Source organism: Quercus robur, chromosome 11, assembly GCF_932294415.1.
Source record: "Quercus robur chromosome 11, dhQueRobu3.1, whole genome shotgun sequence".
NCBI lineage: Eukaryota > Viridiplantae > Streptophyta > Magnoliopsida > Fagales > Fagaceae > Quercus > Quercus robur.
The window spans coordinates 10,186,989-10,198,317 of NC_065544.1; the positions used below are offsets into that span (position 1 = coordinate 10,186,989).

Below are 11,329 nucleotides of genomic sequence, written 5' to 3' on the forward strand. Positions count from 1 at the left end.
TTAATAACAAAGACAACGTTTCCTCTCTCTCTCTCCTCGTGTGTGTGTCTGTATCTCTCTCTCTCTCTTCTCTTTCTGTTCTTTTCTCTCTTTGCATCCACACACGAGAACAGAAAAGAAGAGAAAAAGAGGTGACACAACAACACAACACAACACAACACAACACCACACACCATACCCACCATACAGGAAAGAACAGAAAACCAAACTAAGGTAAAGTTTGACGATTCTGATCTGACACGCTTTCTAGTTTTTTTTTTTTTTTTTTTCGACAACTTCTATGTGACTCATTTTCATGTCATTTGTATGACTTTATTTTCCGTTTCTCATTTGGATTTCCATTTCCCATTTCTGCTTTTTTTATTTTATTTTATATATCTTATTCTCCCACACCCTTCTCATCTTATGAACTATAATTTTGTTTTTCAATATCAGGTAGTACTTTGTTTTGGATTCCATTCATGCTGACTACATGTTTCTGAATTATATTTGAATTTTTGTTTCTGGGTTAGATTCAGAATTCCATTTATGGCAACACCCTTTTTTAAAAATTTAATTTTGTCTGTTTGTTTGTGATTCAATTATGTTTTTGTTAAAGTTCTGGATCCCATCTTGGTGGCCAGGCTGGCATTCATTATTTTCTGCAATTGCTTTCTGTTGTTAAGCTTAGAATTCATATCCCTCATTCTCCTTATATCTATATTTGTCAAATGATATTTTACATGCTTGGATTTATGTGATGGAATTTCCAATGTGCTCTGGCTTATCAATAAAATGTTTTTGGACTTATGTTATGGAATTCTCTTTTATTGAACTTGTTTGCTGTTATTTTAATTTTCTGGAATTCAATTCATAATATGATCAAGAACAACAACAACAACCAAGACTTTGGTCCAAAATCTTGGTCCAGCTATGGATCAGACTAGTCAGGGTTGGTTGCCACATGTATTTTTTTTTATGTCATAAAACTTGCCCATTTTTTATTGTATTCGAGGTCCGATGTACATTGCTAGTAGTGAATGCCTCAATATGTATATGTAGTGTGGACCTATTCATAATAGAGTGACTGCGTTTTACAGTGGTTGTCAACGTACCACCACACTCCTTTTTTCCGGATTTAGTAACGACTGTGTTCAAATATATGTCATTAAGTAAAGACACATGTGGAGTTAAAATTGAAAAATGCTGTGTTATGTTTATTACAAATTCATTTTTAGTGATGTGTATTTGATTGGCTTATAGTGTGGTGTAAATTTTGCAGGTTGCGTCTCCTCTTATCAAGCAAATAGTGCTCAAAGTAATTTTGAATCAGAAAAATACAAGAAGTGTGGGTAGCAATGCACTATGAAAGCAACAGTTGGATATGGGAAGGGGTATACTACTACCCACACCTATTTGGTGGTTTGATGCTCACAGCAGCCTTACTTGGCTTGTCCACCAGCTATTTTACTGGTCTTGGTGTCCCACACTTGCCCTTTTTGTGGTCCGATTTCGGGATTTTCCCCAAGAAGAAAAATGGGAAGAAGCGCATTCGGGTTTACATGGATGGGTGCTTTGATCTCATGCATTACGGCCACGCCAATGCATTGAGGCAAGCCAAGGCTTTGGGGGATGAGTTGGTGGTGGGTGTTGTGAGTGATGAGGAGATCGTTGCCAATAAGGGTCCACCTGTTTTATCAATGGAAGAAAGGTCTGCATCTGCATATGTATGCATTTCTTTCTTTTCCATTTTAGTTTGGTTTATAACTCTAAGTTAACCAAGTGTTTATGTGGACTGTTATCCAGGTTGGCCCTTGTTAGTGGTTTGAAATGGGTGGATGAAGTAATAACTAATGCTCCTTATGAGATTACAGAGAAATTTATGGACACTCTCTTTAATGAGCATAATATTGACTACATTATACATGGTGATGATCCTTGCCTGCTTCCCGATGGAACTGATGCTTATGCCTTGGCAAAGAAAGCTGGCCGCTACAAGCAGATTAAACGCACTGAAGGTGTATCTAGCACAGACATTGTAGGTACTATGAATCTCTTGATCAATCTCAGAATTCTTTTTTGATGAAATTATTATTGTATTGGAGGAAAAAAGGATCACTTGGTTTTGGCCTGTATGATTATCACTCAACCTTTTCTATATTTTTCACATTAAACTCATTGTACTTTTTTTTCCTAAGTCTCTGCATATATGATCTGGATGTAGGTAGAATACTCTCATACGTGAGGGTTCCAGAAGTTTCTCAGGATCATAATGGTTCTTTGTGTGGAGAACCTCATAAAGAAAGTCAATCTAAGGGTGCCCATGTATCACAATTTCTACCGACTTCCCGACGGATTGTGCAGTTCTCAAATGGCAAGGTATTGTTCATTTGGGTTATTCTCATGCAAAGACTGTCATGTATGGCTACTTTTTTCTCACGAAAAAAAGAAAAAGAAAAAAAAGAAAGAGAGAGAAAGAAGTAGGATTATGTTTTGAAATGTTGCATGCTAATTAATCTATCTTCTATACCTATTTATCCCCTTCGCTAATTTTTCTGCCATATATCTAATTTCTTAGACTGATGTCTTTGGGGTCCAGGCTTGGGTAAAATGAGACACAACTATATAACTCTATTTTAACAATTTTGTAGAGCAATCTGAATATATTAAAAATAGGGAGTTCATTGAAGAGATTTGTACTTAATTTATCAAAAATAAATAAATGAAGAGAATTGTATGTATGCAATAAAAATGAATGACCCCATGCAAATGAGTGCTTTGTATTAAGTCAATGACTAGTGGCTCTTTACTGGTCAATAACACATTGTTATATTTCTATGTGGATTCAGTATGTTGTTATCATCGGCTTGTCCTAATATGAGAATAGAGGGTTGAGAGGTTAAAATTTCCCTCTCCCTTTGTCTGGATTTTTTTCGCCAAAATATGATATTGTTTTCTATTTGTTAGGGACCTGCACCAAATGCTCGTGTTGTGTACATTGATGGGGCATTTGATCTCTTTCATGCTGGGCATGTTGAGGTAAAATTCTCATGTATACTCCTGCTAGCATCTTTTTGTTTCATTGTGATTTTAGTTGACTATATATTCATTCTCTGTCAATTACATCAACTTAACATTTAATTGGATTTTTTACATGGGTATGGTGTCTTGGCAATTAATTTATTTTGGTAAGTTACAAATGCACCCAATGGGCCTTGAACCCACAACTCTCCACCTAGAACTTATAAGGGGAGTTGGTAACTTATGTACTTGATTGTTATGGTCCCCAGCTGAATTTGTCGTGTGTACTTGGGTGATTCTTTTTTATGATTTGAATAAAACTTACATTACTTATATATAAAAAAAAAAAAAAAAAATAAAAAAGTTACAAGGGGAGGAGGTGCCAGTTGAGGTAGAGCTGATTTGCTGGTGTCTTTGCTTTGAAATCTGTTATGTAAGTGGAGACATTGCTATAAATAGTTGACAGTTTGATATCTTCACTTGACCATGTTGAAGCTCTGTGGATCTTATCTTTGTGATTATTGTTTGATAGCCTTTTACCTCATTATTGAGGATTGTCTTAACATGGTCTAATATGTCACATACCTGGGCCCTGTTTTGGTATAGCTTTGGTTCTCATCATTAAGCATACCATAATGTCATCAAGATTCAGCATGCCTTTTGCACCATCAATGATATAGCTACAAACAAGTTGCATATTGTTGCTTGCTTAAAATAGTTGCATGATTTGATTTTGTGATATATTCCCCCCTTCATTTTTTTTTGACAAGTATGTTCCCCCCTTTGTTTTTTGAAGACATAATTGAACCTTCCTCATGAGTCTGTTATGATTTGCTTACTTCCCATCATTTTTCCTTGATTTCTCAGATCCTCAAGAGTGCTAGGCAGCTTGGAGATTTTCTATTGGTTGGTATTCACACGGACCAGATTGTGAGGTATATCCTTCTTATACATGATTTGACCCAAGTTCATGGTTGCTTTGCCACTTTCCCATGGCTTTTTGTAAAGTTTGGAAGTTGTACATCATACAGTCTTTCTTTTAGTAATAAAAAAAAAATAAACAATGACAACAAGTTGTTTCATGCAGTGAACACAGGGGGAATCCGCATCCAATTATGCATTTACATGAGCGTAGTCTTAGTGTGCTGGCTTGCCGTTATGTTGATGAAGTTATCATTGGTGCACCATGGGAAGTTACAACTGACATGGTGTGTAATTTTTTTCTGATTGTTTTTTCTAAAATGGGTATCAGGTTATCTTGATATTGTATTTTGTAATGAATATCTGAGTACACCCCTTGTCTGCTCAAGCGAGGTTCCACCCAAGTACAGCAGTTTCTGTGCAACATTCCTCCCCGTGCTTAGTTCTTGGGGTAGTTATGCATCGATAAGACATTTGATAGACAAGGGAACATGTTAACTACTAAGTTGTTGATTGATTTTTTGATAGGTAGAAGTTGTTGATTGATATTTATCTGAAATGTAATACTTGTGTACCTTTCTAGAATAGATGAAACTGAACATAAGGCATTTGATAGATAAGACACAAGACATCTGAAATGTAATGTCTTATCTAGTTATGGATAAGACATTTGATAGAAAAGGGAACATGTTGACTATTAAGTTGTTGATTGGTATTTATCTGAAATGTAATACTTGTGTACCTTTCTAGAGTAGATGAACCTGAACACATAATGTTGTTATTGCACATACAACTTTAGAAACTTTGCAACATCTAAACTGGACCATAATGTTGACACGCACACACAAACACACAGAAAGACATGCTTATCTGTGGTATTTATATCCATGCTACATATTTAGATGTCATATCTACTTAGTGAATTGAAGATGCTCTTGCAACTGTTAGTGCAATATGTCTGATAGTGCATGGCATTGGTGCCCATTGTTGTCCTATTTTCTACTTTGGTTTTTTTATTTTTTGTTTCTTATTTCTTAGCTATCTTTTATTTAAAGTTTATTCTCTGAATAACCAACGTTCCCCATAATTTTCTGTTCCTCTATAAATTTTCACAATTATCATGCATGGTCTACACTGATGCTTTGTCACCCATACTAGTGTCATGTGTCTACTAATTTACATCTAACCGTGTCCTGTAAAATTTTCATGAAACTCATAATTTTTTGTTTTTAGTAGTATGTAAAAGTTTAATCATTGATTGGTCTTGACAAGATCTGCAATTCATATTTATGGCAGAATTGACATACAGTTTAGGTCAAATTCACTAATGTGCAATAAAGTAAAATGCCATTCAATTTTGGAAAAGTCACTGTCCATTAAGTGCTCTGGATAACCATTGGTAAATAATCTCAATATATTGCACTATTTGATTGTAGTTCTACATATGCACACAATCCCATCTAACGCACTAAAACTGCTTCTTCTGTTTTATCTTCCTTCAAGGGACATGGAGCTTCAATAACTAAATACTTGTTCAAAATAGTTCTTGGACTAACTTAGATGGCCATTCTGGTTTATATAATTTAAACCCTATTAGTTTTACCTTGTGTGACCTGACTAAAATAAGTGTTAGGAGCTCAATCTCTACTAATAACTAATAAGGCTGCGTTTGTTTTGGCGTAAAACCATTTCAGGAAATGATTTTACACCTCACCGTGTGTTTGGTTGCACATGGAAAATAAAATTTTCTGGAAATCAATTTCATTTGACCGTAAATATTATGCCTTTGACCCGGAAAATGGTTTACATTTCTATTTTCACTTCAAACCATTTCCGGAGACGCGCAAAGAGAGAGAGAGAGAGAGAGAGAGTACCCCAGCACTGGCGCCACCATCTAGATCGTCACCACCGAAGACCGATCCACCCAAAACAGATCTCATCGACGCCGACGTTACCAATCTCGTTCTCGTTCTCGACCCAAAGCTCATCGGTGCCGCCGATCTCGTTGTCTTGATCTCATCGCACCGATGATCTCGTCGTCTCGATCTCGTCGCCCATGACCCATGACCGATCTCTCCCTTTCCCTCAATTTTTGATCACTCTCTCTTCCTCCCTCTCTTAGTTTGACCGAATTGTGGAGTTTAACGAATGGTGTTGTTTTGATTTTTGTTTTTTTAAGTTTATATATTGAAAATTTCTATTATAAAATTTGTTTGGTAGCTGAGAAAATGGATGAGAAAATGTGAGAAACTAGTGGAAAATAGCATTTTCAGAATACAACCAAACACATGAAAACATTTTTTAGAACCATTTTCATAATGCAGCCAAACACTTGAAAATATTTTCCTTTCCCGAAAATATTTTACACCTGAAAATATTTTACACTTGGAAAATATTTTACATTCAACCAAACGCAGCCTAAGTTACTTTGGAACTGCTTAGCTCTAGGAACAACCCTGGCATAGTTTGGCATCCAATTCCAATATGAGACTAGGTTCATGAGATGGCTCGTAAAGGACAATAGAAAGAGTAATGTGGAATTTGGTGCCTGAATTGTGCTTGTATGTGTGTGTGTTTTTGGCAAGAAAGATTCTTTCTCATGTGGTCCAGGACTAATTTGTGACTAATTTGTATCTGGCTATACTTTGAGAGTCAAGATTCAGATGCTGCTGGTATCTCTTGTGAAATGATTGTTGTAGCATGGGATATCTATTCTTTTCCACTTGTTAAATATTTTTTATCATCTGAGTTGTATTTTCTTGGCATGAGCAGATTACAACTTTCAATATCTCATTGGTTGTGCGTGGAACAGTGGCTGAGAGTAACCCCTTGCTGACTGTAAGTTGGGTTTTTATTTTTTATTTTCCCCCCAGTTAAATATATCAATTATTATTTCCCAGTTTATATTTTTACTGAGTTGTGGATAGTGATGATCTTGTATTCCTTAGGGTGAAAATGATCCATACAAGGTTCCCAAGAGCATGGGAATTTTCCGGTTGCTTGAAAGCCCCAAATACATAACCACTAGCTCAGTAGCCCAAAGGATAATGGCCAATCATGAGGCTTACTTGGTATTCCTTTTTCTTTTGCTGCATCTCTGCATCCAAAATTTCTTTAAATTTGAGCATCCCATCTGAAAATACAAACCAGCAATTTATACATGTTTTGTGTTTGCAAGTTTCATGTATAAAAAGAAATGCTGTTTATGGTTTTGTTATCTTATTTTTGATGCAGAAACGCAATGCAAAGAAGGCTGAGAGTGAGAAGAAATACTATGCTCAGAAAAAGTATGTCTCAGGAGACTAGAACTAACATAGATATGAGCAGGAAGCCTAGTTTGGTACAGTTCATCGTCCACCTTTGTCCTCCCATAGAGATGCCTGTTGTTGTTCAATACATAGAGGAGCCCATACTTTGTTCTTGAAGGATAGGAGAAAGGAATATCATATGAGAATACATGCAGCAGAGACCTGGTAGAATTATATTTCTTCAAATTTTGATGTTACTCATTGTAGGATTATAGGGATTCAAATTCTAAATTTATATGCCAATCCGATCATTACCTAGGCATATTTGTAAACATTGAACTCAACTAGTTGTTTAACAATTATTTTTTATGGCATTTGATTTTGTGATGGGTGTTATTTATTTTTACAAACATGCTAAACTGGATGTTTCTGCTTGTCTCACTGAGAGTTTTATTAGATCACTGAGGAGTGCCTTAAATCAAATCAGGACTCGCTTCCCTAAAAGCTAAAAACTGTTTTCTAGGCTTTTCCTCTTTTACTTTCACCATGGTTTCTTACTATAAAAGCAAGATTAGAGTGAGGACTGTTTTAGGACATGATTGATAGCAAAATATTTTTAAGAATTTGGCTCCATCTTATTTACTCAACCTTTAATATTCTCGTTATTTATACCTCTCGCATATAAAAGGCATTGGGTAACCAAATGAGATGGTTTAGACTTTAGACTCATTTTGTCACATATCATCATTGTGATGGTCCAGTGCACTGTAGCATACTGTTTAAGGGCATGATTGAAGGCTAGATATATTCAACAACTTGGCGTCATCTGATGTACTCTTTAGTTACATCTATTCTATGTGAGGCCCGCTTCTAAGAGGCATTACACCCATTCCCGTTATACCTAAAATGAGATGGTTTACAGTTTATACTAATTTTGCCAATTATTTTTACTATTTACTACGAATGGTCTAGTTTACTGAACCCAAACCAATTTCGCTCATAATTATATTTGCCTAGTCAAAGATACTGGACAAGATTGTGATTGGTGGCATGGAAAATCCTGATCCTTGACCAGTTCAGTTTCTTCTCATACTGCTTCCAACTATGGAGAATGCTAAATGGTTGACAGCAGTCAGCAGTCAAAAATCTCCAAGAACATCTCTGAGGAAGGATTTAATGTTCGTTCCATCACGTACAAGGCACAAAATATTCCTTACAACAATCACTCTGAATTTCAGTAAAAATTGTCATGTGTCGGCAGAGTCACATAGCACCACATACATTTCAAGACTAAATTGAAAAGTTACACAGTCGAACATAAACTCTAAAAGCCTATGGAAACTGGATCAAATGATTCAAATCTAGAAGTCATAGCAAGAAAGGATTAAATTTAAATTATTTAATGGACTAAAACTGAAAAATATCTATGCCTTTACACCACTTTCCAATCTTTACTTAACAGCACTGGCAATAATTATTTTGTATTCATCCTCCCTCTCACTGTGTCAACATAAAGAACCCATATATCATCCCTCCATAATGTATAGACCCCACAATGATTAACACTGTCACACACTAGTTGTGGGACCTAGATCTCTCCATAATTTATAAACCTACACCCACACAGTGGTTAGAGGAACTTTATCTAAATGAATTAGCTTCGTATTCAGTTACCAGTGAATCACTGATCCCATAAGAGAATGCAAAACCATTCTTGCAATTAAAACACAAGAATTTCTACATTGATTGCACATTATAGCTCTATTTTCATTTTTTTCTTCTCTTTTTACAAGGAGTTCCCATCCAAAATGCCCATGTTGATTGTTGAAGGACATTCCCAATTTCTAATCCCCTTAACTGCTACATGGGTCCTAGCTCGGCAGCTCCACTCTCGATTACAACAAAAAAAAATTTAAAATGGAGATGCACCCTACAAATACAAAATGCAATTTCTTAAATTATCATCGAAACCATGTAATGGGAGTGGAAGTGTTCTGAGGAAACTGCGGCATCATGCAGTGTTGTTGCTGCCACTGATGTAACCCCTCACTTCCAGGCATTTCACCACACACATTTACACTTGGGTGCACTTGCCCTATTCCCGGATTGTTGTAGTCTTCTTCAATATCCATTGTTGTTGCTCCTGTTTCTTCAGCCTCCATCAACTCTGAAGCTTCAGGAGCTTCCATTTGCGTGGCTGGCATAGGAGGAAGCTGAGAGGGAACCCAAGGAACAACAGCCAAACAACCTCTTGTGGCCGCATTACTAGCTTCTTCTTCATCAGCAGAGCTTATGGGACCAGACTGCCTTTTCTGAAGAAATTGATCTGCAAAACCATGACACAAATTATTCACTCATTCAATAACAAACCCATTTTTTATATTGGTAAGTTACACACACAACCACTGAGTTCTGAATCCGGGACCTCCATTTCATTTGAAACATAAAGAATTCATTTCATCTTCAATCTAAGAAAGTAGAGAGTCCCAATCATTTTAAATTTTAAATTACACTACAATAATTTGAAATGAAAAGAGTCCATTTCACAGTAAAAGATATTTTTTCCTGGATCTAACAATGTGATGCATCAGATTTGTAACATTTAATCTACACAATGAAAAGCATCCATTTTAGAAGAGGATCCTGGTCTCCTCATCCTGAGCTCATTCTAAGGAAGTGCCATTTGAATCAAAGCACTCATTTGCAACACAACACACAGCAGTTTACCATTTTCTGTTACTTTTACTTAAACTACTACAAGCAGAGACTGATAACCAAATTCATTTAAATTCAACATTTTTTTGTTGATTGCAATTTTCACAAACACTGTTTAAGAGGATGATGGCTGCAGGAGCATCTAATTTCTAATACTTGATGCATCAGTTTTCAAATACTATAATCAAAGAAAAAAAATTTCACAAACATACACTTGCAAGCAAAATCTAGTACCTACTTCACCTTTCTTATAAGGTACAAGATTAAAAATCCGAGCTTTACCCATCATGTCTAAACATTCAATTAACACACACAATCAAACAAAACCTTTTCTTTTTTAGTATTTTCATTATTTTGGTAACGAATCAAAGTTCAAAACAAAAAAATAGCTAAAACCCACAAAGTAAATGAGGGAAATGGGTTTTGGGGAGTGAGCTTACCCTTCTTAAAGCCAGAAATAAGCTCAGAATCAACAGAAAACGAAAGATTGGAAGGTGAATGTTGTATAAAAGGTGCATTCACAGGCTTAAAAAGAACAATAGCCATTTCTTCATTGTTAGGCGATAATTCCAAATCCTCAACTGCTGCTTCTTCCTCCTCCATTATTGGTGGCAACTCAGCATCCTTCACAACCCAAAAGGCAAAAAAACACAAATTGGGTTAGTTTGGCAGAATAGAATAGAAAAAAACCCAAAAAAAAAAAGTTGGGAAGAAAGAAAAGAGTACCAAGCGGCGAATCTTTCGAGCTGGAGCAGAAAGAGAAAAGTCAGAGAAGTCATCACTGAATTCATCAAGCTCAAGGTCTTTTCTCTTCATTTTCTTCATCATCAACATCTTCTTCATCTGGGTTTTCTTCCTCTTTTTTTACAAACGACAACAACAAAGGTTTAGGTAGCTAATAAAGAGCGAGAGAGGTTAGTTGTGTTGTGCTTTTTTCTCAAAGGCTCTAGAGCTCTCCAGAAAGTCGCACACACTCATTGAATTTTAGTAATTTTTTTTTTTAATTATTACGTTAAAATTTTTAGTTTACTGCTACCTAATCTGTAGTGGGACCCATGAGTTGGAGTTTATGTTTGCGTGAGAAAAACATAACAGTGTGTGAACATGCTGGTCTGCGTGACGCGTTTTCTTTTCGCCAATTGACCGCTGCCATGCTCATGCCTGTCGACTGTTTGTAACTCTCTCTACGCAACATGTGCACTTTAATGATAAAAGAAAGGAAAAGGTTTTGCTACGTATTTGTATGCTGCAATTCTTGCGTATAGAGGTACATGGCAGTTAAGAGAAAATGATATACATTCAAGGTTCATATGCAATATACGTGACTAGGTGAACCTTAGAGCTTGTTTGGCCAAGGTTTTTTCATCACTCAATTTCCATCACTCATCAATCATAACTCATAACTCATTACTCAAATTTTCACACTCGTTTGGCATCATCACCCA

The 11,329-nt window shown here is 36.0% G+C and overlaps 2 protein-coding genes across 4 annotated transcripts; one reads left to right on the forward strand and one right to left on the reverse strand.

Moving 5' to 3' along the window:
• LOC126705404 (ethanolamine-phosphate cytidylyltransferase-like) lies at positions 1-7,556 on the forward strand. Of its 3 annotated transcripts, none has more exons than XR_007648286.1 (10): positions 1-213; positions 1,262-1,690; positions 1,786-2,021; positions 2,204-2,358; positions 2,947-3,018; positions 3,868-3,935; positions 4,088-4,208; positions 6,694-6,759; positions 6,849-6,992; positions 7,156-7,229. XR_007648286.1 is itself a non-coding variant. In XM_050404399.1 (10 exons), the coding sequence occupies exons 2-10, from the start codon at positions 1,338-1,340 to the stop codon at positions 7,225-7,227; spliced, it is 1,266 nt and encodes a 421-aa protein (XP_050260356.1). In that variant the 5' UTR covers positions 4-213; positions 1,262-1,337; the 3' UTR covers positions 7,228-7,556. The 3 variants fall into 3 exon arrangements, 2 of the variants coding, with proteins under 2 accessions (XP_050260356.1, XP_050260357.1); XM_050404399.1 differs by having other exon boundaries at positions 4-213; positions 6,870-6,992; positions 7,156-7,556; XM_050404400.1 differs by lacking the exon at positions 1-213 and adding an exon at positions 415-435 and having other exon boundaries at positions 6,870-6,992; positions 7,156-7,556.
• A 1,306-nt stretch (positions 7,557-8,862) lies between these two features.
• Positions 8,863-10,862, reverse strand: LOC126706212 (uncharacterized). Its single transcript, XM_050405548.1, has 3 exons — positions 10,611-10,862; positions 10,325-10,508; positions 8,863-9,495 (listed from the first exon to the last, which is right to left on the reverse strand). Exons 1-3 carry the CDS (start codon positions 10,725-10,727, stop codon positions 9,131-9,133), a joined length of 666 nt encoding a protein of 221 aa, XP_050261505.1. The 5' UTR covers positions 10,728-10,862; the 3' UTR covers positions 8,863-9,130.
• Positions 10,863-11,329: the final 467 nt, after the last annotated feature.

Excerpts from the sequence above, each read along its gene's own strand:
- LOC126706212 (XM_050405548.1), bottom strand. The coding sequence starts at position 10,727 with ATGAAGAAGATGTTGATGATGAAGAAAATGAAGAGAAAAGACCTTGAG. Across the intron at positions 10,509-10,610 it reads CTCGAAAGATTCGCCGCTTG|GATGCTGAGTTGCCACCAAT; the intron begins GTACTCTTTTCT and ends TGGGTTGTGAAG. Across the intron at positions 9,496-10,324 it reads TATTTCTGGCTTTAAGAAGG|ATCAATTTCTTCAGAAAAGG; the intron begins GTAAGCTCACTC and ends ATGGTTTTGCAG.
- LOC126705404 (XM_050404399.1), top strand. The coding sequence starts at position 1,338 with ATGCACTATGAAAGCAACAGTTGGATATGGGAAGGGGTATACTACTAC. Across the intron at positions 1,691-1,785 it reads GTTTTATCAATGGAAGAAAG|GTTGGCCCTTGTTAGTGGTT; the intron begins GTCTGCATCTGC and ends ACTGTTATCCAG. Across the intron at positions 2,359-2,946 it reads TGCAGTTCTCAAATGGCAAG|GGACCTGCACCAAATGCTCG; the intron begins GTATTGTTCATT and ends TCTATTTGTTAG.